A 25,027-nucleotide genomic window follows, 5' to 3' on the forward strand; every position below is an offset into this window, starting at 1 on the left:
AGTAGTCAGCACTGTAAACTAGCGGTTAGCTTGTTTGCCTCACAGTTCTGAGGTTCAGGATTCAAATCTGTGTTCTGGCATTCTTGTATGAGTTTGGATGTTCCCCCCTGTGCCTTTTTGTTTCTATTTAACTCACACTGACTTTTGTTTTTCATTTGAGATGTATGAGTTATAGGCCACAGAAAGAGAAAATTATTGTAAAATATTTTCTGGGTTTCACTTGTTTTATATCACAAAAAAATGATGACATTTGTACAGGGGTGTGTAGACTTTATATTCACTGTATTGAATCTTATAATTAGATTGTGCAAATGATCATGCTGTTCTGAGTTCTATATGAAAGGTTGAAGAACTATGGTAGAGTATCATTAAGCAGCTTCATTATTATTATTTGTATTATTATTATTATTATTATCCACAGAATAAGATGAACTTAAAAAGTACTGACTCTGTCACCTCTGTGCAAAGAAACCCACAGTAAAGTGCAGTCCACTGGCGTGCAATGACACACACACTCACACACAGGAAAAAAAAAGGAAAAAAAGCGTCTTTCTCTTTTTTTCACCCCCCCAGCCCTCCATGCTCTCCTGTGAAGCGCGCTCATGTGCACGCGTTCACGTTTGGCAGCTCCACGTCGACATTCTTCCAGCTGCATTGAGTCAACTGCACGCAGCACTCACTCGCGGCCAGGCAAAAGAAAAGGTAAAACGACGGCGACCGAAGCAGCAGCAGCAGCAGCCAGCTCACCACTTGAATCGCTTTTGCACGTCAGCACATCAAGTGCAGCGAAGAAAAGAGTGGCTTTGCATCGCTCTCTCGAGGTGGCCCTGCAACGTCCTCACTTCGCTGCTTTTCGTTGCATTTTTAGAAGCAGACTGTTCGGCTCCTGCAGCTGACCGCTTATGTCTACCTACCATGCAGGTACTGTATGGCTCCCGCTATGACTATTTACTAACCCACTTGACGTATATTCTTCCTTTTTTTCTCGTGTGCAGGATGGAAAGGTCACGTTATGTATTTTCTCATTTCTCATGCAAACAAAAAAAGTTGTCAAGGCTCTTAAAGTAGCAAGTGTTCCTAAATTGCTGTTAGATAATGGTCAACAGAAGCTTTGCTGACCTTGTGCACTTTTTTATTATTATTATTATTATTTTTATACTGTCAACAAGTTGACTTTGTGAAATCAGCCTTGCCAAGGCCTGTTGAATCCTCAAGGCTCAACAGGTAGAAGCTACAAGTGGATCAACTCTGTAAAAGAGGCATTATTGTCCTGTTTATATCCAACAGTTATCTCTAAATGGCCACAATTGCACAAATCCTTTTAAAACTACTGCACATGTGCAAAAGACTTCCATTTGGCCTACAGTACCTGCCTGGTGTTAAGACTTGTAGCCACCCAGTAGGCCCATTCCATATGGAGCATTCACACCTCGGCCACACATGGGTAAAAAAAAAAAGAAAGACATTTTATGTATGCATTGATGTTCAAAGTGTGCTAAAGTACAACAAATGTATGGTGGTTCTTGTGATTTGCTGCAGGTCAAGGGAGTTCCATGTCACTCTGCTGGATGAAGACAAACTTATGAGGTGGCACTGTGGCTTTCCAAATAAAGTTCTGTGATACACTCAGACTCTCACTGCTCGCAGTCAGTGCATTACAGAACTTTGTTTTGGAAGTTAAATCATACGAGATACGGGAAATAAGTCCTCAAGCATCTGAATATTTGCTGCACTTTTGCTGTTTTTCTCTGAAATAAAATTCCTCTGCATGTTCAATCTTTTTGTCCATTTCATTTAAAATTTAAACAGGATTGAATTAGAATCCTACATTTCAGTACGACTGTGATCCGTATGTGTTAAATCATTACTTAATGCGGTGGATGGTACCGTATGGAAACAGTAGTCATGCTGGTCTGGTGACTCAGTGGAGGTGAAGTAGAAAAGTCAACAGTGAACTCGTGTTGGTTCAGGTTAATTTGAGGTTTACTAACCAAGCCACCAGTGCATCAAACAAGTCAATGAGGAAAGAACCGAGTTCACAGTGTAATTGACACCGTTTTTGTAGATGGTGTTGAGCACTTTAAAATTGCATGTATGACCAGTTAGCCATTTTAATACATATTGAAATCTAATCAAAACAGACAAACGGATAGACTGATTTTTTTCTCTCCAAATAACCTTTCTCAGCCAAGTAAAACAGGTCTTAAATTCAATTACCAACATTTATGTGGCTAAGGTTTGGACAGAATATATATAGTCTTATCATCTGTCAACAAGTGATAATGAAGAAGAGAATATTTTGTCTTAGTTCATTTACTGTAGTGTCATTCCAGTCATTGCATAGAATTCAGCATATGTCTCGCAAAGCATCCTGGGAAACATAACGATGGCTTCAGGTCCTCATCCTCAGTGTGGTAAACGTTACAACTATGTGTGAAACCATCGGTTTAAAGATTAGCCGGAAATAAATAAATGATTAAATAAATTCAAATTAAAAAAGGGGCTGACATGGTTTGAAAAGACCAGTGTCGGTTAATTTATCACTAACCATGCACACAGTACAATATGTTCACATTCCGAGGATTATCCTCTCTGATACTTGTTATTCAATAAAACAGACCGCATTCTCAAACGCGATTAACCAATAAACAGTAAATGATGAATGATTATAAGCGAAAATGTCGTGTGCAAAACACGTTTTCCATAAGGTCAAATGCCAGGGCGTTGCTTTTTCCCCAGATTCACGTGAACGCCACACACTTTCCTCCTCAGCCGTATGACAGTTCCGCTCCCTCTCGTCACAAACACGGAAGCAGCATGGCGTCCGACAGTGGCAGCGGCTCCGACAGCCAACGAGTCGCTCAGCAGAGGTTGAGGATAATTGCAGGGCATTTGCGAGCACCGATGGATAGCGGTTCCGCCATTGTAGCCGCGGAGTGCAAAGCCCAGGGGAGCGAGGCGGATGCCGCCCGGCAGGAGAAGACGACGATGCCGAGGAGGAGGTACAAGGCTGTGATGGAGCGGGGGTTGAGGAGGGTCCACACGTCCCCTGTAGCTTCAGCTATGTAACTAACTAGCACCATAAAAGTCGAAAAGAGAGAGTGGCGGTGACCTTAGCTGTGATTTATTTACCTTTCAGACGAGGACAAATTCCTTAGTGAGGACGCGGAAAAACGGTTTTGGTTAGAATGCTTGTTAGCACTGGTTTGAATACCTGGTGAGTGCGACTTCATGAAATACATCGATTGTCTTCATTTCATTCATCCGGAGACTATAAAGTTAGTTTTATTGTACTCTGTGGTTTTCTGTTATTTGAGGATAATGAGTAATTGACAACGAACAATGGATGAAATATTTTGCGGAGCGTCTTGTGTCGAACGTTCGCCAAATCGAGCACGACTTTTTTAGTTTGCGTTTTTATACAGCATACGCAGTTTACGACAACAGACTATTAGTACGTTGCTGTCTCTTTGTTTTCTTAATACTCCACTTTATCGCGGGATTTGCTTCACAACCGAGAGACGAGTCAGTGAATCCAACTTGGGATTCTTTGGTTGACTTGATTGGCTAAGAGTCATGGTGGTCTGACTTTCACCCTATTGGCAGCAGAGTTGCGTTCATGAAACCTCGGGCATGTTGAGCTGTCATCTGACGTCCAATCGGATTCAACAGCTGCAGTTGAGTGTAAGAATTTGGCCGCGTCTAACTGTACAATCTTCTGGTCAGTGACACATTGTAGCAATACTGCAAACGCAACAAATTATGATTTTTTTATTTTTTATTTTTAGATATTTTTAGGTTTTGCCTACATGATACCAATTTCAATAATGCTCTTAATATTCTGCAGGATTCTACTTTCACAGTGGCCACGAGCGTCTACATGACTATCGGGCCTGTACAGATTTCGTAAATAAATCAAATCAAATAAACACGTTTTGCTTTTTCAATATTTAATGTTCAATATTTTGAGTTTTATAGACTTAAATTGATAAATCATCATTAATCCTTTTACCACTTTGTTCACATTTTATTGTACATCGGGTTAACTCCTTCCATGAGCAATGGCTTGAACAAGATATATGTTTTATAATATGCATATTATGCATTTCTGGTTTGGCAAGTTTTTTCCTTTTCCCTATTATGTAGGTATATTTATGTTATTATTGCATTCTAATGTGTCAGTGGTGTCAGAGGAAAATAATGCAAACATGCTGGTTAAGCCGTCTCGTTCAATGAAAGATAAACAGAAGAAACCTGGCTAAGCTACACATATCCTATGCTTTCATTTTTAAATTGAATTCATTTATTTATTTTTTCAGATGACATCACATTCTAAGAAGGAAGCTATGCATTATTACATTTGCATCACCAACTAAATTGGTGGTCGTAAGGTCATTGAACTCAGGTTGCGTTTGTTTGAGAAATTCCATTCAGGCTTTGAGCAGTTAGCACAGTCGATTTGGGGTCAGTATCTGTTAAGTGTGTTTCCAAAGATTTTTCAAGTCTGCAAAGTGTCATTTTTCTAGAATAGTAATTTCTAATTCAGTAATTTTTTAAATATCTTTATTTTTCTGGATGAGCAGCTTGAAAAAAAAAAAATCGCATATTAGCAGTATGGGAGGCTGGATGAACAATTACTTATTTGCATAAGACAGAACAGAAGCACACATTTTGCTAAAAACTTTGTATAGTGCCTTTTTTAAGACGTACAGTAGAAACGCAGTTGCGTTAAATCAGTCTGTAGGTGTGCGGTCATGTCCAATCTTTTGAAATAAAAGCATAGAAAAGCCTTTTTTAAAAAAAAAAAAAAAAAAAAAAAAGCAAAACACCTTATACAAGGCCTCAACATATTGCTACTGCAGATAATAGTACAACACTTAAGGAGTATTTTTCCCAAATATGTTTGCGTAATTCCCAAGCGTACAACCTCAGGACCTTAAAAGCTGTCGAGTATATTCTGAGCATGTCCATGAATGTCTCCAGAGAATATAATAGGTGTGGCTGTCTTACTTTTCCGACTATTAGCTTTCCCGACGATAAAAAGGCCCACCTTGAATGGGATGGAAAGTTTTGAATGGCTGAATAAAATCAGAGTGCATTGACGTCAGCCTTTTGTGGCTATCAGATATTTGTGGTGTCTTGTTGCTTTAAAAGACACCCCCCTGAACTATTTAGGATGTTGTAACATCTTGTGATTAACCATTAACCATCAATCACGTCATATATTTTTTTTCTAGGCAGGAGATCATGAAATGGAACGGTTGGGGCTACAGCGATTCAAAGTTTCAATTCAATAAGAAAAACCAAGCAGAATTCACTGGCAAAAGGTACAGTAAGTGTATAGTATCACACGGCTTTTGTACCTGTTCAACGATCCCTCCTAAGGCCAAATGACACGTTATCTTAACCACTCACGTGACCATCTTGTGTAAGGATTCTCATGTTCTCATGTAACTGTAATTTTGGGGCGTGTTGCATCAATCATTTCATCAGCAACTCGCCCCCCACCCTGCCAGCGTACACTCACTCTACTGACACCACACTGCTGCCATCTAGTGGCTGTTGTGTAGAAGTGCTTGTATAAGTGACGGTCTTTCCTCAGCCATAGTTAACAGGAGATTTGTTCAAATTCAAAAGAAAGCATCTGTTTAGTACTTTAAAAATGTAACAGTGCCTTACAATGATATGAAGTTACTTTTTAGAAATAACATTTCCTCATTTTTGATGAACACTTGGGCCTCATATATGCTGCTCATTTGTCATTAATGTAGCACTTGATGAGTCACTTTTATTTTGGGGTGGTCATTTGCATAAAAAGTAAAAAGAGTATAAACTAGTGGATTAAGATAGGAGGTTGCCTTGCTTTCATAGTAAGACAAACATGCACCACAATTGTTGTACATTTGAATATGAATGTGAGATAAAATTGCCCTTGCTGATAATGTTTTATTTTGACTACATTAGGGTGTCCCCCAAAAACATTTTCATTTGAAAGGTTAATATAACATGTCCTATGCAGACACAATTTTGGTAGAAAACTGTTTATCAAAATTGCAACGCCTTATTGAAATGCACATATATATATATATATATATATATACAATTCAATTCCACCTAAATTTTAGCTGTAAAAGAACGAGAATGGTATCTATAATATTAGGATATATAAATATTTTTATATATTTTTTTGTAGCACTCTATTTTGCGTATGACGTAAGACTTTTTGGAGTCGCCCCTAAAAAAAAAAAGTGACCGTTGAGTGCAGGAAGAACATGAGTGACACGCATGAGAAGATGAAAGCTATTTAGGAAGTTAATCGAACGAAACATGATGTTGCTTAACTTCTTTTGTGTAAGTTGTCAGTAAAAAAGAACAAAAAATGTGTCGTCCTTTTTTTTTCTTTTTTCTGGAGAGCTCAGTATTGTTCATTCGGTAATTTTACCGATTTGACATGTCATCATCATTGCTCTCTTTTTTTTCTTTTTTTTTTGCATGAGAAGATGAAAGCTATTTAGGGAGTTAATAGAACGAAACATGATGTTGCTTAACTTCTTTTGTGTAAGTTGTCAGTAAAATATAACAAAAAATGTGTCCTCCTGATCTCCATCTAGATATAGATTAAGTGGTATGATCATCCCTGGCCTGAAAGACTGGTTTGAAAGCACATTTGGAGCCAGTCTACATCACAAAACTCTGGCAACAGTGAGTTCTTCTCTATTCATGATTGTTCTGTCCGCCGTAACTGCAGCCAAGTAAATGACAATGTTTTGTTTTGTCCCAGCCCCTCCTGAACAGCAACGCCGTACAAGCTCCCACTCTTAACACGCCCTTTGTGGACGATTTGAAATCCTCTGGTATTCCCTTCTCTCACGATGCGGAGGACCGCGTCTTTCGCAGCCACGGTAACGCTCACTGGGGAGATAGCTCGGCTCTCCTCTGTTTCAGTTTTGCATGTGCGCTTTAAGTTGCTCATTTCCCTGATGTCTTTGACAGGGCACTGCTTACATGAGATTTTTGCCATACGAGAAGGGAGATTTGGTCGCCTTCCGGATGTGGTGGTGTGGCCTAGTGAGTTTCTAAGTTTTTGTTATGGTGCTGCCACCATTCATTCATTCATTCATTCATTCATTCATGTCATCTTTTTTGAGTCACGGATATTAATATTAGGGGTGGGAATCTTTGAATGTCTCATGATTCGATTCAGAACGATTTTTGCTTCAAAATGATTTTTGCTTCAATTTCTAGATGTTCGAGGAATCGTAATGATCTACTCCAGTCTCACTCGCTAATGCTAATTGGTGCTCTAGCCGCGGCAGTTTTATCACTCAAAAGAACGGCTCCACGCTGCAAAAAAAAGAAACAACTTTTATTGGAATAACTTGATCGTGACTTTTTCCTTCTACTCTCTAATGTGGCTACAACTTAACAGTGTATCAGACCGCGTGGAACCACACTGCCCCTAAGTGGACAAATCGGGTACAACATGAAGAGCGCTCCCAATAAAGGCACACACAAACAAAGGGAAGGCAGTATAAAATAATTTAAATAAAATCGATTTTGGGACATTTAAAATCGATTCTGAATCGTACTAATAGAGAATCGTGATTCTTATGAGAATCAATTTTTTTTGGGCACACCCCTAATTAATATGTATGATTGCAGGCTTTATGAGAAGTGTCCGATGGAGGCTGGTTGGCATCCACTTTTGGCTCGCATTGATGATTCTGACTCTCGATATCTGTTATCATGGCTGTCGCTATTCTATCACGCCCAAGCATCAAAGAATAGTTGTAATAATACAAAAATTGCAAGTAATAATAATATTTCACATTTAAGGACAAATTAGAGTCGTCAGTTAACCTAACATTACATTCTTTCTTTTTTTCTCAATTGCTGTATATTTATTGTCTAGAAGTATTGTTCATACAAATATTTACCATTATTGCGACTTTACTACCACGTTAGCGTCGCTTTGTGATAGACTATGACGGATTCCGGGGTTACGTGGCGGCTGTCGGAACGAAACTCTGGGGAGATCTGCAATGCAAATGCAGTATAGTAAAGTTATAGTATAGTAAATGCTACCAGTCATATCTATAAAACACACCGGAGGCTTTCATTCAGCCAAATTAGCTCTCTAAAAGATTGGAGACCCCTGCTGTACTTTTTTAGCAGCCCTGAGGGCATGGAAAATATATCAAGCAGAGTTTTATTTAGATTTTAATGATGAGAAAGTGTTTTTTGCGAAGATATTTGGTTAAAGTTGTAAAAAGAAAAAAATCGAATACAAATGTCATCACTTATAATAGACACATGATGTTTTAATTGTCTGTCATGTCTTGAGTTATAACGTAATCTAATGCTGAATGGATCTTTGGCAGCCATTTAAATCTGCAAAGCATGATCCTGTCTTAACATGTTTGCAATTTGCATGTTTCATATTTTCATCATTTTCAAATTGGCTTATGCTTAATTCTGTTTTATTTTCTATACAATAATGTACATTTAATTTAACATAGCAGTCATTAATCGCATAGCTTATTGTTTTCTCATTTTGAGCAATTATTTAGTTGTGACTTTGCCTCCAAGCCAATCTGTTTGTTTTGAGTCAGCTTCATTTTGTGAAAATGTTGATTTTAAAAAAGCAGCCGCGTGTCTTGTGTTTGTCAGTCAGCAGCCTGTAGCAGGATGCAGGCATTCCTCGCTGCTGCCAAAAACACTTTAGCCACGCTTAAGTGCATCCTCCTCCCCGCTAACTGTGACCTGATGCGGGCTCTGTTATTGGCTGCAACACATTTGTATTGATTCGGATCACCTCACCACAAAGAGCACCACTTCATGCCGCCGCACTCCACCTGGGAAAAGCCTCTGGCAAATGAACACACACCCTGTTTTCCTGCCCTTTCCTTCTCTAATGGCCCTGCCAATATAAACACACAATTTATCACCTCTGTCATATCTCATTTATTTTAGAATGTGCTCTGAAACTTAATTTATGTTTGCAATAGAGGGAGGTTAAATGGTTGTATATATCTTATCGGGATGACCTCAATTTTGAAGTCTTGTGTCTTTGCAGACTGCCACAATGATGTCGTCAAACTTGTGGAACTGGCGTGCAAACACGACGTGTGTTTAATACCTTACGGAGGTGAGTTTTCAAAGCACTAGTCAGACTATGGAGCAGATAGCAACAGTATTGTCTTTTGCTTTCTACAATTAGGGGAGGGGGGAATGCTTATTTTTAAAGATATGGATTCATGAAGCTTTACTATAGTTTAAAGATGTGTTTTTAACATTTGATTGTTCCAGACAGTCAATTTCCGTGCTTTTGCCGTATGTCCCGCATACAGGAGGCACAAGCGTCTCCAACGGTCTCGAGTGTCCCGCAGATGAAGCTCGCTGTATTGTCTCTCTGGACACCTCTCAGATGGTATGTACTGTAAACGGCCCTTGCAATAAGGAAGTCCTTCAAAACAGACATCAATATTGACACCGAGTCAACCTTGGTACACTTCAACATTATTTCATTTCCTTTTCCTCTCTGGGAGCGTGTGAAATAAAATACTTTTATTTTTTACTGCATGTTTTTATTGAAGTTGAATTTATAAGTGATAGCTAAGTCAGAATTTAATTTGCGACTGCAATTCACTCATTCACTGCCATTGACGGCTATAGACGTCAAAAATTCATTTGAACTATTTCTATGAGTTAAGCATTTTTTTTCACTTTTGTTAACAAGAGTATAAAAACCTAGAATTATTATTTTTTGCACATTTAGAACAGATATACAATTTGTAATTAATCGTGAGTTAACTAGTGAAGCCATGCAATTAATTACGATTAAAAAAATTTAATCACCTGACACCCCTAATTTTTAATAATCTTTTCTTTTTTTTAATTAAAAATAAATAAATAAATTAAAAATAAATAAATAAAGTAATTGCAATTATAATAATAATGAATCTTTTCTTTTAAAAATATGTATATTATAAATTGGAAAAAAATAATAACAATTATTTTATTTATTTATTTTTTATTTAAAAATAGAAAATATTAAAAAATTAGGGGTGTCGGGTGATTACATTTTTTAATCGGAATTAATTGCATGGCTTTTAGTTAACTCACGATTAATTACAAATTTTATATCTGTTCTAAATGTACAAAAAACAATAATTCTAGGTTTTCATACTCTTGCCATCAATGGCAGTGAATGAGTTAAAGTGACTAAAATTTGTTTGTTTTCCTGATACTTGAAAAATATAGAATGTCTTGTTTACTTTTTTCCCCCTCCAGGTTTGAAATAAATTAAGTACATTAAAAAAAAAAAACAATTAATGTCCACTCACCATACGTTTTCCTTTAAGCAACAAAGCCATTCAAATAACCGTAATAAAACAGCTGCATTCCATAAATCCAATTACATATTAGTAACATAACACCAATATAACATTTTGCAGCATCCATTCATCTTAATGTAAATCCAGCTCTCTCACATGAACACGATAACGTTTCATTTTTACAACAGAATATAAACCAACAAATATCCAGTACAGTGTTGTCCTTTGAACTATGTGAAAACGATAAATATGCCGCTCTCCCACCGGCTTTTTGTTGCCGAGGTCAGAGGTCGGAGGTGATGTGGCTCCGGTGTGCGAAAGAAGCAGCAAAGGAGGAACATAAACTTTATTACCTCTGCAGTGTAATTGATGGCGCGGGGGGTGGGCGCGGTGACCCCCTGCAGGTAGGCCTGAGCCCAGTGCTTAGAGGCCCAAATAAGAAGCAGATATTTGAAATTAGATATTAAATTGAGTTTAACCTCAGGGAGCTGAATGTTGTGGCCTCGCTGCGCACATTTAGCTCACGCACACACGTTATTATTAACAGCTTGACTAAAAAAAGACCTGTTTCCCCCCACCCACCCCCCCCCCCTCCCATACAGAACCGCATTCTCTGGATCGATGAGAACAATTTAACTGCACACTTGGAAGCCGGCATCATTGGTCAGGATTTGGAGCGGCAGGTGAGGACAGCAATGTCTTGGCTTGGATCTACTGCAGACGCTTCTGCATTTAGACTGGACCACTTTGACAGAGTACTGAAAAAAAAAAAAAAGAGGCTCAAAGTCATGACTTGAATCACATTTCGTTTCGAGGCCCTCTTGTGGAGGTTGTTGGGTATTTACTAAAATTCCTCATCCCCCACACAGCAGTGACACGTAAGCACATGTTGTGACAGGCCAAGGAACCACACTTGTTTCCTTACACCGTAGTCAAAATGGATGCCACATGCAGTGCCTCACTATAAGGGAGTAGAGCCATGTGATTTGTCTTGTAAAATCAGTGATGGGTGATAATGAAGAAAAACATACTGTTTTATAACATGAAAAAGTGAAAATAAATTAAGGGGTGTCAAAATTAGTGCATTCATTTCGTGTTAATTTAAAGTTTCTTTAACACCACTAATTAAAAAAATAATTCACTCAATTTTAAAAATGTGCAGAATTTCACAAGTTCTTCTTGTTAAAGATTAGATAGCGCTTCATTTGAAAAAAAAAAAATGTTACTGTCTTACAAATGCAATTATGCCATCTAGTGGCAGAAAAATGACCCAACACAAATCACACAAATTTTTTACACTACATCTTTTTAATTTTAATGAAATGTTATGAATTATTATGAAATTACTTTATCAATCACTAAAAGATGCAGCCATATTTCCAATAGTTATATTTTTTTCCCCACTTTTATGTTGACAAGAATATGAAAAAATATTGTATATTTTATTGTACATTTAGAACAAATATAAAATGTGTGATTAATCGTGAGTTAACTATTGAAGTCATGTGATTAATTACGATTAAAAAATAATAATAATCGACTGACACCCCTAAAATAAATCCAAACAAAGCTTTAAATTGGCACATGATTTGACTTTTAACAGCTTCCTTTTGTTTGCGCCAGCTTAACAAGACCGGCTACTGCACAGGCCATGAGCCGGACTCCATGGAGTTCAGCTCAGTGGGGGGCTGGGTAGCAACCAGAGCGTCAGGCATGAAGAAGAACATCTACGGCAACATCGAGGACCTGGTACGTGCTCATCTGTTCATAGGAAGCAAACGATTTACAAAACGTTTTCACTCACGCCCCCCTGAAGTGGACCGACCACAGCATGAGTGGTCCCACATGGCTTGCAGCAATGGTTCTAATTTGTAAACCCGAAAGAGGAAACCATATTTCTTTCTAAATACAGCTTGTTTTTGCTTCCCCTGGTGGGGGGGGAGTAGGTTGTCCACATTAAGATGGTGACGCCACGTGGGGTGATTGAAAAGAGCTGTCAGGGTCCCCGCATGTCTACAGGACCGGACGTTCACCATTTCATCATGGGATCTGAAGGTCTGCTACGTTTACAGCTGTTTCTAGTCCTATCTGAATGAAAAGTAGCAACATGAGGTCTATTATCATGCTTACTCATTTACTCTGCAGTGCCCCGTCCTTGACCGGTCTTGTCCCTGAGTGAGCTTGTTGATTGCGGTACAACTATTTACAGTATACTAGCCGCACCTGATATGCAAACCGACATTGACGATGTTGCCTTGTACAAAAACCCTGCTCTGCCACTTAAGTCAAATCATTACAATAATATAAATAATAAACTTTAATTACATTCATATACTGTAGTATTCCACTGCTGTATTGCGTTTTTTTTTTTAAGTTATTTTTTTTTCTTTTAATGGGGATCCCTGAATTAATTTGGGGCTATGAATTGTGAAAATCCTAGAATTTACACCTTCCATTAATAAGTTTATAATTTCCTACCGATGTCACAATGTAAATCCAGCGTGGCTAACTGCACTCTCCACGTGATAGAATTGACATAAAACACGTTTTTTTTTTTTTTTTTTTTTTTTTTGCCTTTTGGTTTGCAGCAGGTCAATAAATTCGTTTTAAATTCAGAAATCCAAAACACTGTCGTTTACATACAAGTTAAAAAGACAACATTGATGATATAATGTATGCAGTGCTATGGTCCAGATACGGTCCAAATAGCTTTTCTGCTCGTCCATGTTGCCCGACCTCTGGTCCCAAACAAAGCTCCTCAACTCACTTCAACATGTCATCAAGATGCCACAAGATGGCAGCAAAGCAATACTTGAAAGTCAATGACCTGGCGAGTTTTTATGATAGGGTCGAAACAAAATCTGTGAATATGCAAATGCCGAACTGCAAATATGTGAGCCACAGCCGCCGATACACTTTCCAGCCATTTATTGAATGTCGGGAGAACAGTAAATCACTTAAAAACAACAAGTGAACCAGTAAAAATCATTTAAGATGCAGCACACAAGCACCTCCTATCAGTCTCTCCCCTGCTTCCTATTAGAAGCCATAGAAGGAGGAGCCTGCGGGTCTTGAGTAAATTAGCTACACGCTTGCCACTGGGGAGCAGCTTGTGTCTTGTATTGTCACATTTGAGACTTCATTAAAAGCCATAACAGGCTGAGTATGCTCATCTAATAAGTGTGTGTGTGTGTGCTCGTCAAGACGCTGTCCGTAGTCATGCAGAGCACCTTATTAACCGCTGAGCCCGTTGCATGTGATCAGATAGTCAATGGGATTTTTATACATGCCCTTTTGTTAAGAAAGCAGAAATTTTACAGAACAAGTCCATAACCAGAAAAAAAATCCATCATTAAAAATAAGACTCCAAAAGCAGATCTAACAAAGAAACCTTTCTTTGAAGACAGAACCAGACGCCCTGTGATGTTTTTTTTTGTTTGTTTGAGGACAGTAAGCTCCTTTGACTGCAACTGAGCAAGCGCCTGCAACAGTTGCCACTAGCAACTGAACATTTGTCCAAAATAACTGCTCGTGGCAGAAAACACGCTCGGAGAATTTTGGCTTGAGCTTGATTTATTTGCAAGTGTTATAATCTTTCCAATATGAGTATGCTAAATAAAAATTTAGAACTTCTTTCAATGTCTAAAACAATTTTCAGGCTGTAAAAGTGCTTGTTAGTCTTCCTTTAAAACAAATCTGACGTTGTGGTTGCTTATGTTTAGGGCACTGAGATAAAAAAAAAATAAAAATAAAATAAAAAGAATCCTTCCAACAAATATCTGTTTGGGAAACTATTATAACCCCCGCGTCCACGTTTTCAAGCGCGCACAGTGGCTTCTTCTCTAATGAAGAGTTTTTTGGGGTCATAAGGTGTGGGGTCAGAGGTTTAGCCGTATCTGTATATGAGCTGCGGCTCTGCGCTTGCCTGCCTTTGAGAGAGTCTTGCTTTATTTCCTCATGCTCCTCGCTGATAAATCTTTATTGACCCCCACTCCCTGCCCCGGTAGAAAACCAGATCCCTTCGGTGAAATGTGAGACAAAGGTCACCACAAGGACCCCCAGGACATTTACCAGAACCCTTTAAAAAAAAACAAAAAAAAAAAAAAACAAGGAGGCCTAAGTTCATATAAATGACTGGCCCTAACTGACTTGTTTTTTTGTGCCTTCATATTTATAATCGGTGTGATTTTCCCACAGGAACCTTGGGTGTGGTCACTGAGGTGACGATGAAGATTCGACCCATGCCAGAGTATCAGAAATACGGCTCGGTGGTGTTCCCCAACTTTGAGAAGGGTGTCGCTTGTCTTCGAGAAGTTGCCAAACAGGTAACGCTACACTTTTCTTTTTTAACTAAACAAAGAAAAAACATGACAAAAAAGTCATATAATTAAACTCAGAAGTCGTAATTTTACACCCAAGCTGACAGTTGAGGATCTTGTCAAGTAGTCACAAACAATAAATATTTAATATATTGTCACAGCAGCACCATTAGTATGATGACTTTGTGTTTATGCTAAATCTTTGTATCTGTTTCTAAAAAAAATACATGTATTTAAATAGCCCATTTTGATTCAAATGTTTTTAAGTGTTCAACAGTCAGCAAAACTACTAGCCATAGACTATAAATATGAGTATTTTATTTTTTATTTTTTAAATAATTTTCAACAGTTTTGTAATCTGTTCGCAGAGAATGTTTCTTGTCTGATTTTAAAGTTTTGTGTTGATCTACCAATGATTTTACAGACTTATCCAACAAAAACCCAATATTTATTATTCTTTATTTTTACTTTGTATCATTTCTCATTAAATTAAAGTGAATTTATATTGATTTAAATTTATTTCATCATTCTTTTTTTTTTCTCTTATTTTAGAGGTGTGCTCCTGCATCTATTCGTCTAATGGATAATGAGCAATTTAAATTTGGTAAGTTTTATTGGGCCCTTTTTTTGGGGGGGATCTGCAAATCACTTTCACTTCACAATCACTTCCTGGTTTTGAACATTCCTTTGGAAACAAAAAATTCAATCTGTGATTTGAAACCGCAACCTAATCTTCTTTTATCTTAGTCCAGCAATGAACGGCACTAGTTGTATTTTCATTTCACCTGAAGATAAGCTGCAACGAGATGAAAAATGGCCCCTGGCTTAAGTGAAGTCGTCATTCCATTGAAGTTTTATGATGCTTAAGGTCTGGCCAATGCATCTGGCATCACCAGAGATCTAAGTAAAACTCCCCCAGCCTCCAGGGATCTCATTATCTCGCCGAGATTTCCGCTTTTCACCAAGTAGGCACTTCTGAGTATTAAGCAAGCTAGATGAAGCAACCAGGTTTCCCCCACTAATAACTAAAACTCCATGATACCTTCTTCGGGCTTATTAGTGGCTTCTTTCACACTTTTAATCATGTTGAGTACGACCAAGTGATGCCTTCTCGGATTGAGACTACACGTGCAATTTAGTCGTGCCTGTCTACGCATTCGAGATGAAAAATGAGATTGTTGTCAAGATCACTGCGCTTTTACATGCGGAAGGGAGGAGCGAAGAACAAAGGGTGGCGGGTATTAAGAGTAAAATCATACACAGCGAGAGGGTGTGACGCGTCTCGTGGATGTTGAGCTATTAATTAAACAGTGTGAGGGTGCTGACAGAGGTAAAGACACATAGTCAAACCTCATAGTGGACAAAATTAGGCCACTAAGTGATGAAGAGACTGAAGCATGCGCGGGGAGAAATAAATGAAGTGTTAAGTCTCGGCGACATCACGCGTGACTTGATTGATAGCCGTTCCGTTGGCCCCGGGCCCTCATTTTGCTTGTCCGCGGGCACTTTTTGTGTGTCTGATCAGGAATAAATCAAAAAACGTGTGCGTGAGGAAGACTGATATCGCCGCGTCAACTCTGCTTCCCTTCAGAAGCTTGTGATTTATAGTCACTGTCACCAGCCGCCACCGGCCCGTTGTAAAGTTATTCAAATGTCGCCGTTTATTTTCCCTCCTCTTTTGTTTGAGAGCCCAAATAACTCTTGACCGGCGCGCTCTCGCTGATTCCCGGAAGGTGCGAGCGTAAGACGATGACTAATGTTTGAAACTAAATCCACGTCTTCGTGGCTGACCTTTTAACTGGTGTGTCTGTCCACAGGTCACGCCCTCAAGCCTCAAGTGTCGTCACTTTTCACCTCCTTTCTGGACGGCCTGAAGAAACTGTACATCACCAAGGTAAAGCTTGGAGCACAAGCGGTCCGTGTCGGAGCCGCTCTACAAGTGTTTCTCGTGAAAATTGAACCTCGGCCTCTTAAATTCTCAGTTCAAAGGCTTCGACCAGAACCGCCTGTGCGTGGCCACCCTGCTGTTCGAGGGGGACCGAGAGAAGGTCCTGCAGCACGAGAAGCAAGTTTATGACATTGCTGCAAAGTTTGGGTCAGTACTTTCCTCCTTCTCTGTATCACATTGAAGGAGTATTAAGGCACACACTGTTCTCCAAATAAGAGGTCAAGTGTACTTAACTAATATTTGACACCTGAAAAAAACAGCTGTTGGTCTCCGACTGTTTCATGTGGAATTTTTAACATTTTTTTTTACAAAACTAAAAATCCTCACTTCATCTGTAACAAAATTTCTCAGAATTATTTCAATATCTTATTCTTGCGCTATTACTACTTTTTTTTTCTTCAACGCGTGACATTTGTCATCCAATTTTTTTCAGTTTGTCTCTATTACTCCTTCATACGTCACAACAATGGCACGTAAACATCTCAGATCGTGCAAACCCCCTCAAAAGAAATCACTCGCCTCGCTTAACTTCACCAGCCTTAAGTAGAAGTAACGGTGAAAAGGACGCTTTGGGCTTGGTGTTGCGCTCAGTTGTTTGTCTTAGTTTGCAGTGATGGATCACCTGTGGATGTCCTCCTGCCAGGCCTGCCTTTGTGGGAGCTGATCAATGAGGTCTTCTGGGGGGAAATCAGTTTCACATCAGGCTCGCTGGGATGCTCCACAGATGATTTAGGCCAATTTGAAACATTCAGTTACAGTTATGGCGCCTCATAGTGCAGATTGGAAAGGTTCGGGCTTGCTTTTCACTCAATAGTCCACTCCCCAGAGTGAAATTATTAAAATGTATGTTTGTATACTCACTGGCCACAATATTAATGTCACCTCCGCAAAGGCTATCCAAAACAAATAAATACTCACTTGTAATTTACAGTATGAGATTCATTTCGCAGTTGTACCTAGATTTGTTTGTATTATGATAATGTTCTTGTTATCACTCGATGATCCAAAGTCATTTGAAAATCATTTGAGGTGGCTTTATTGTTGAAACCTGTTTTCTTTTTTTCTTGAACAACTAATGTAGTATATGGACTACTATTCAAAATTAATTAACAACCATTACAGATTCAATGTATTTGTAAGGCCAATTTCTCAACACAACAGCTATTACAAATAGCCAGTATTTATTGGAAATATATACATACACTATGCAAATTAATGTTTTGTAAAATAAGCATTAGGGCTGTTACTATATCAAATCTTTTTTGAATTGAGAAAATTAGCCTATGGTAAACTGTTAGCAATCATGATTAGCATTAGGTCAACCATTTTAGGTCAACAAACACTAACCACCTTTGAGTTCACACATACATTACATCAACAGAGTTGAATTGAATGGATATAACTACTAATTATTTATTACCTTCTGTGCATTAGCATTCTTAAACACCAGCACAATTAGCCTATGCTAAACGGTTAGCAATCGCGATTAGCATTAGCGCGTTAGCATTGTGATTTAAACACTAACCACCATTTAGTTCACCCATACATAAAACTACTAATTATTACCTTATGTGCATGAGCATTATCAAACACCAACAAAATACTAAAACTATAAAAATACTAAAATACTACTAAATAATAATACATTTAAAAGGACTTTGTTGACTCTGTTTCATGAAGTAGGTGCCACAATACTTTGTATTGATTGTTCGTGATGATTAGATTGTTATTGGCCGAGCTGCAGGAGTGACCTTTTGATAAGCAGCAATTGCACCATAAGAAAGTTGGCAGGTGCACCGAGCATCTTCAGCTTTATTGCATTATTTCCAGTAAAAGACGATCAAGTGCCAGTGATGGATAAGTACAGCTCCGTGAGGGATATTTTCCTCTGGTGTCGGGAAACAGCACGAATCGATATAGCGATTTTCTAATGAGCTTGGCCTGATTAGTTTGGGTGCTAGATGAAGATTTGATTACACACCGCAGGTGATGGATGTGCGGCTGACCTGCGGCGACGCGCACAGCGCGGCCCCATTGATCTGCGCATTGTTGGATTGACAGGCTCGCGCGCAGCTGCTGTGAGAGCGGCTCACAAAGAAGACACTGTTGAATATTAACCCTGTTATCTTTTTTCCAGAGGCCTGGCAGCCGGAGAGGACAATGGGCAGAGGGGCTACATGTTGACCTTTGTCATCGCTTACCTCCGGGTGGGTGACCGCTCTGGCTTTTTTTCTTTTTCTTTTCTTAAACGCAGGCTGAGCTGATGGGCAGCTGGGCAGGACCTCTGACAGAATACAAGGAGCCTGCAAAATGTGACCTCCAGGCCCTTGATTTGATGTGGTCATACTTATTGTGTGTTGATTTTGAATATTCCTTTCTTTTCTTTTCAAACCAATTCCCATATAGCATTTGAAGACTAAGCCACTATTGGATTCCATTCTATTAGACCTTCAAAGAAAGAGAAGTAGAAAGGGGGGAAAGAGAAAAAAGTGGGGAAACGAAAGTGAAAGAGTAGATGGATGGCTGACGATAGATTGATGAGTAGATACTCAACTCTCTTTATGCTTCACAATTGCAATTAGGACAACAACAAAACAGATCTACATGAATATTTAATGTGATCTTCCTTTGCTCTGTCCCCAACCTGCTACACATTTTAATGAAATGAGAGTTTAGTTGAAGCATAACCTTACATGTATAATGTTGATGTTCTTTTCTGGACAGGACTTTGGGATGGACTATTATGTCATTGGCGAGTCCTTTGAGACCTCCGTACCCTGGGACAGGTAAAAACAGAATTGTGGTGAATTTTTGCACCAGGCTTGCGACTTTTAAGTATTAGCCACAACCACTTGGCTTAAAACACTAGGCGTCCTCCTCCACTGTTTTTATTTTATTTTATTTTTTTATGCTGTAGCAAAGTCATAGTTAGAGTAAATATTTATAGGAAAAACAGCAAACAAGTTGATGGAGTGGCATTTGGAACCCGAAAAGTTGGCGTAAACTGAGGACCACCTGTACACAATGGAGGCTCTAACGTTGACCAATAATAATTCTGAGTTGTTCAGATTGCAAAATACAGTGTTCCCACAATTATCTCTTTGACTGCCAAAAACGTTAAATAACGTTTAGTAAAATCCTATGGGGGAGTGCCAAAGACGTTAAAAGACGTTTGTTTCAAAACTGAGGTGAAACTAACCATTTTCTATTGTTGATTACTGAAAAACGGAATAAGGTAGAAACAAACTTTTTTTTCTGATGAAAGATGAGAGTCCAATCTTTCATTTGGTAGTATGTGTGTTTCCATAGTCCAAGCACAACATTTTCTGTGGACCTTGAAAGATCAGTCAAAATGCTTAATTCGGCTGGCACTGGGGACAACCCGTTTTTGAAAACGTCTGGCAGTCAAAGAGTTATCAGATTTTTTTCCTTTTTTTCCCAGCTTGCCCTCCATTATTATAAATTATATTTATATTTATAATTTAATTATATTATAAAAAAGTGATCTTGTGGAATCTTGGTGCCAACGAACTATGTTGAAGTGAGTTGAGGAGTTTCATTCATAAGAAAGTTGTGATTTGCTATCGTTTTGTGGCATCTCTATGTAATAACTTGCGGATTTGTTTACTGTAACTATAGGAAATTATAAATATAATATTTTCCTGGGTGGAGCTGTTGTCATCGTAAACACTTATTACCTCTACTAGTACCGGGAATTATAATAAGTAAAATGTTAACATTTTTAACTGTCACACGGAGGGAGAGCATGTGGCCGAGGCGAGCGCAGACGCTCGGCTCATTAGACATCCTCCTCGCCGTCCTCCACACGGCTGCACGTGCTGGCGGCCATTTCCGCACTAGTGGGAACCTCTGTCGCCGTTGTCTCCATGTTCAAGTCCACTTCCTCCTACCCCTTTTTGTAAAATATTTTGTGGCCAAAATGTAGCCTTTATTCATTCTATGCCACATTAAAAGTGAACAAACTCATATTTTTCTTCACTTGCAGGGTTTTGGACATCTGCCGGAATGTCAAAGCTCGCATCGTAGGAGAGTGTAAAGACAAAGGAGTCCAGTTTCCGCCATTCTCCACATGCAGGTAACAGTTGCCATGTGATTGTGATGGATTGTCTCACAATAGTTTGCGACTGAGAGTAACAGTGAGGTTGTTTTTGGGCAGGCGCTAATGACTCAAAACATCAGTGACAGTTTTGCAAGCGATGTATTGTTACTTTTGAAATTAAAGCTAAAGATTCTTCTGTGGATTTAAATTTGCTGTCTGCTTAACTAGCACCTTAAACGAGAAGAGCACTATAAATACAGTTAGTTTTTAAAGTGCATAATGCATAGTGGTGCTCTAATCATGTCTGTGACATGTTTTGTCCAAATACCGTAAGGATCAATTATTGGACATTTTACACAATGTAAAAAAAACAAGCTTTTTTCTGTAGGGAGAATCTAGTGACGAGTTTGGCTTTTGTTACCATGGCGACCTGAGGCTTGAGCCTTGGGATTTTAGTTCTGGGGATAGTTGCGTAGGTAAGGTGGCAGAAAAAAAAATCACTTAAAAGGGGCTCTGGATCTTCACCCAACCTAGCTGATCATATCATGACCAATGAGTGAAATTCTCACAGACATTTTCAAAAATGGGTACATTTAATACATACAAAAAAAAATCTTCAATAAACCTCCGTCATTGCTATGGCAACCCGAAATCCCTCTACATTAGCCCCGACATGGACCAGGCTGGACCCTTTTTAGTGTCCCGTTAGCGCTAGCAGGTTTAACACTACACTGACAACTCTGATAGACAGACGGCGAGCCGGCTGAAGAGAGCCAGGCGGCTGCTCTATGCTGGTGGACAGATTAGGCCTCAGCCTGATTATGCCACAGCTATTCATTTCCCGGCCACGCTCTGTCACATGATTGATTTGTCCATTTAACCTCTGAAGCAGCCAGCGTGCCAGGTGATGGGCCATGTCAAATGAACAAGGGCTCGGCCCTCGGCCCCTCGGCGGGGAGCGAGGCCACAAGAGGGGGACTCATTTTTACGAACAAGTTAAGAGACTTTTTATTTAGAAGCTCGCACATAAATAATCTTGTGTTTGGCTTATTGAGATATTGCTCAGTAGATTGATGTAAAATTTTAAATTGACCTATTAGTGTTTGTCGATTTTTTTGTTTGTTTTGTTAGTGGATGACAATTAAAAGGGACGTTTTTTGTCATTTTTGTTGATAATAACAAATGTTTACATTCTCATCTTTTGCTTTCCAGGGTGACTCAAACATATGACGCCGGCGCCTGTGTCTACTTTTACTTTGCCTTCAACTACAGGGGCCTCTCGGATCCGGTGCACGTGTATGAACAAGTGGAGGTGCCTTATCCAATTCGCCTTATGCACGAATTTTCTCCCAGATTGCGGATGAATGACTAAAGTGTGATATTTTATTTCTCGTCAGCACGCTGCCAGAGAGGAGATCCTTGCCAACGGGGGCAGTTTATCGCATCACCACGGAGGTAGGACAAGCGCACGTGAATTATTATTTGCAACGCATGTCGTAACTGGAGCATTTATATACAGGCACACACACAAGGCTCAACATTGCGTCTAGTAAAGTACAATATATTTGCATGTCATCTATAAGACATGTTTGTTATTAAACTTTTAAGTACATTTTTATTTTATTAAGTGTAGTTTTTCTTTTAATGGGCAGATAGTAAGTGTTTTAAAATAAGCAAAAATATGATTTTTTTTGCTCTCCCTGCCTTTTTCATTTCTTTTTTTTTTTTTAAACAAATGAATACATACAGTAACAAGGCAAAGATGATGACATTCAAATTGGCCGGTCATTATTTTAAAAATTATTATTTTTTTTTTTTTTTACTTCCCCCTCCTCTAATACATTAACACATTACAGTATAAAACAAAGTTAATTACATTTTTTAAATCACAATTCAATGTAAGACAAAGATACTGGCATTCAAACATGCCCCCCTTCCAAACAAAATTCTCGAATTTTCTCTCTATTTTTAAATTAAACAAATACTAACGGACAAAGTATTGTAAAACAGTCAATTGAAAAAATATTTACATACGGCAGAATCCGTAAATAAGTGTGACTCATTGTACTGTGGTTGCCAGATTAGCTAATGATTAACCTAGCTTCTTCTATTTCTTCTTCTACTACTGCTCTTTGTTGTATTTTGCATCAGTGTGAATGCCTTGTGGCAGCATACTGCCCCTCACAGGCCAGTCTTGGTACTGTGACCAATGTGGTTTGTCACAAGTACCATTTTTACCTTTTATTGGTGAAATTGTTCGCATTTCGTCTTGGCCTCCTTCATGGGTCCAAACTGCATCCCGAGCTATTTGTTCGTCTCGCTCGCGACGAAATGTAACGTGAGCAGGCGAGGGCGGCCAAGCGACTCCACTGGCCACATCAGGTCTCCGCCAAACGCCCGCCTTATCTATATTGCCATCCGCCTGGCTGTTTTCATACATCACTTCAGGCTATTCATCACACCTGTCAAAAACAGTATGCAGTGAATCAGCCGCGATATTAAATTGCAATTTCTCCCCAAAGGCGGCGACGGCTGCAAAATTAAAAGATTGCTAATAAAAAGGAGGTGGCGGGGGCCGGCGTGAATGATGCCGCTAGTGTTGCCGCTTGAATGCTGACCTCCAAACGGTGGCCGGGGCCACCCCCAGTAGACCGGGGAGGTGACGGCGAGGGGGGAGGTATCGATGCGGCTCCTGTGTACGAGGCCCACTCTGTAATTGTGATTAATAACAGCGGGGCTCGCTATCTGGCCGCAGACACACCAGTTTGTCTGGCTACAATCAGCCGCTGACAAATGGAGCCACTTGCGCTGGCTTTTGTGTATCAAAGCAAACAGATGTAGTCAAGGATGGCCAGGTTGGAGGGCACAGCGAGAAATACACTTTTTATAAAAAAAAGAAAAGAAAAAAAAAGTATGTCGAGCCATTCACCACTGTCTCCGCAGGACTCGACACAATGCTAACATGCGCTAGTTAAGTGGCTTTACCCGAAGGAGTCAAGAGCCTTTTTCACAAGGGGATCTGGCAAAACTGCCACAACTGAACCGGAACAAAAGATTGGTCTTTTCTGCAGTGGCGACTTGATCACACATAAACAGCATCTCAAATTCTGAATGTTAGTTCAGGTAGTATTTTATTTGTACAGTTATACCTTTTATTTATAAGTGCCCGATCTGGCATTTTGTTGTCAAAGACAGATCATTCATAGTGTTGTAGTACATACATACATTTTAATGAAGATTTTTTTTTAAGTGCAGCTTTTTCTATTAATGGGCCGATAGTAGGTCTTTTAAAATAAGCAGAAATAGAAATATTCCTTTTTTTTCCTCCCCGCCCTTTTCATTTGTATTTTTTAGCATATTAACCCATAACAACATACGGCAAATATGATGACATTCAAACATTCCTTAAAAAAGAAAAGAAAGGCCAGTCATTATTTTTAATTAATAAAAAAAAAAAAACTTTTTTTTTGCTCTCCCCCACCCCCCCCTAATACATTAAGACATCACTGTATAAAACAAAAAATAATGACATTCAAACCCCCCACCTCCAACAAAAGTAGGCCGTATTTATTTATTTTCGCCTTTTCTTTTTTTTTTCTTCTGAGAGCTCAGTAATTATTCATTCGGCAGTCTTCCCGAGTCAACATGTCATCATCACTCTCTTTTTTCATTTTTTATATATTTTTTAAAGACATTAACACACAATGCCATAAGACAACATTCACCCCCCCCCCCCAATTGTCTTATTTTTTTTAAACCACATTACAATGTAAGACAAACATATGACATTCCAACTAAATAGATAAATAAAACTTTTTTTCTCTCTGTTGTAAAGTTAAACAAATACTAAAGGACAAAGTATTTGAAAACAGTCAATTGATCTGCCTGTAATTCGTATCTTTATTGTTGTATGCATTAAGGGACCAAAAAATAAGTTATTTCGTTAGTTATATATAAATTTAGTTTTAAAGTTAATTTAGTTCAGTTATAAAGTTACTAATTGGCTGACTAGTGGATTATCGGAATTTTGTTCTGTCAAATATCAGAATCAGCACTGGCCTAAAAAAAAAAAAGTTAAAACTGTAATGTTACAGTGGTTTAAAATAATAAATGATGTACTTTTTAGGAATAAAAGCGCTGCCTCGCTTTGATTAACACTAGAACTTAAGTTGATACTTAACAAAATGGATGGATGAAAACAGTGTTCAAGAGTGTTTTTTGCAACGTCCGAATTGTGAGGCAGATGCGTTCACCATTTAGGAAAGTGGTGTCAAACATATGGCCCGCGGGCCGGATGAGGCCCGCAATGGTGTTTAATCCGGCCCGCGAGGCGATTTTGAAAAGTAAAAAAAAAAAAAAAGTA

General features: G+C 38.9%; 1 protein-coding gene across 1 annotated transcript in view; it reads left to right on the top strand.

Moving 5' to 3' along the window:
• The first annotated feature begins 2,757 nt into the window (after positions 1 to 2,757).
• The window catches only part of agps (alkylglycerone phosphate synthase), a 28,504-nt gene continuing 6,234 nt past the window's right edge, over positions 2,758 to 25,027 (top strand). Inside the window, exons 1-19 of the mRNA XM_077580589.1 lie at positions 2,758 to 3,002; positions 5,238 to 5,327; positions 6,612 to 6,702; positions 6,782 to 6,902; positions 6,994 to 7,068; positions 9,077 to 9,148; positions 9,351 to 9,430; positions 10,940 to 11,020; positions 11,961 to 12,086; positions 12,284 to 12,392; positions 14,535 to 14,662; positions 15,209 to 15,260; positions 16,474 to 16,550; positions 16,639 to 16,751; positions 18,742 to 18,811; positions 19,329 to 19,390; positions 20,611 to 20,700; positions 21,877 to 21,976; positions 22,062 to 22,119. Of these exons, the coding sequence (XP_077436715.1) occupies positions 2,818 to 3,002; positions 5,238 to 5,327; positions 6,612 to 6,702; positions 6,782 to 6,902; positions 6,994 to 7,068; positions 9,077 to 9,148; positions 9,351 to 9,430; positions 10,940 to 11,020; positions 11,961 to 12,086; positions 12,284 to 12,392; positions 14,535 to 14,662; positions 15,209 to 15,260; positions 16,474 to 16,550; positions 16,639 to 16,751; positions 18,742 to 18,811; positions 19,329 to 19,390; positions 20,611 to 20,700; positions 21,877 to 21,976; positions 22,062 to 22,119 (1,780 nt within the window). The 5' untranslated portion in view covers positions 2,758 to 2,817. The remainder of the gene's footprint in view (positions 3,003 to 5,237; positions 5,328 to 6,611; positions 6,703 to 6,781; positions 6,903 to 6,993; positions 7,069 to 9,076; positions 9,149 to 9,350; positions 9,431 to 10,939; positions 11,021 to 11,960; positions 12,087 to 12,283; positions 12,393 to 14,534; positions 14,663 to 15,208; positions 15,261 to 16,473; positions 16,551 to 16,638; positions 16,752 to 18,741; positions 18,812 to 19,328; positions 19,391 to 20,610; positions 20,701 to 21,876; positions 21,977 to 22,061; positions 22,120 to 25,027) is intronic.

Source organism: Vanacampus margaritifer, chromosome 11, assembly GCF_051991255.1.
Source record: "Vanacampus margaritifer isolate UIUO_Vmar chromosome 11, RoL_Vmar_1.0, whole genome shotgun sequence".
NCBI classification, from domain to species: domain Eukaryota; kingdom Metazoa; phylum Chordata; class Actinopteri; order Syngnathiformes; family Syngnathidae; genus Vanacampus; species Vanacampus margaritifer.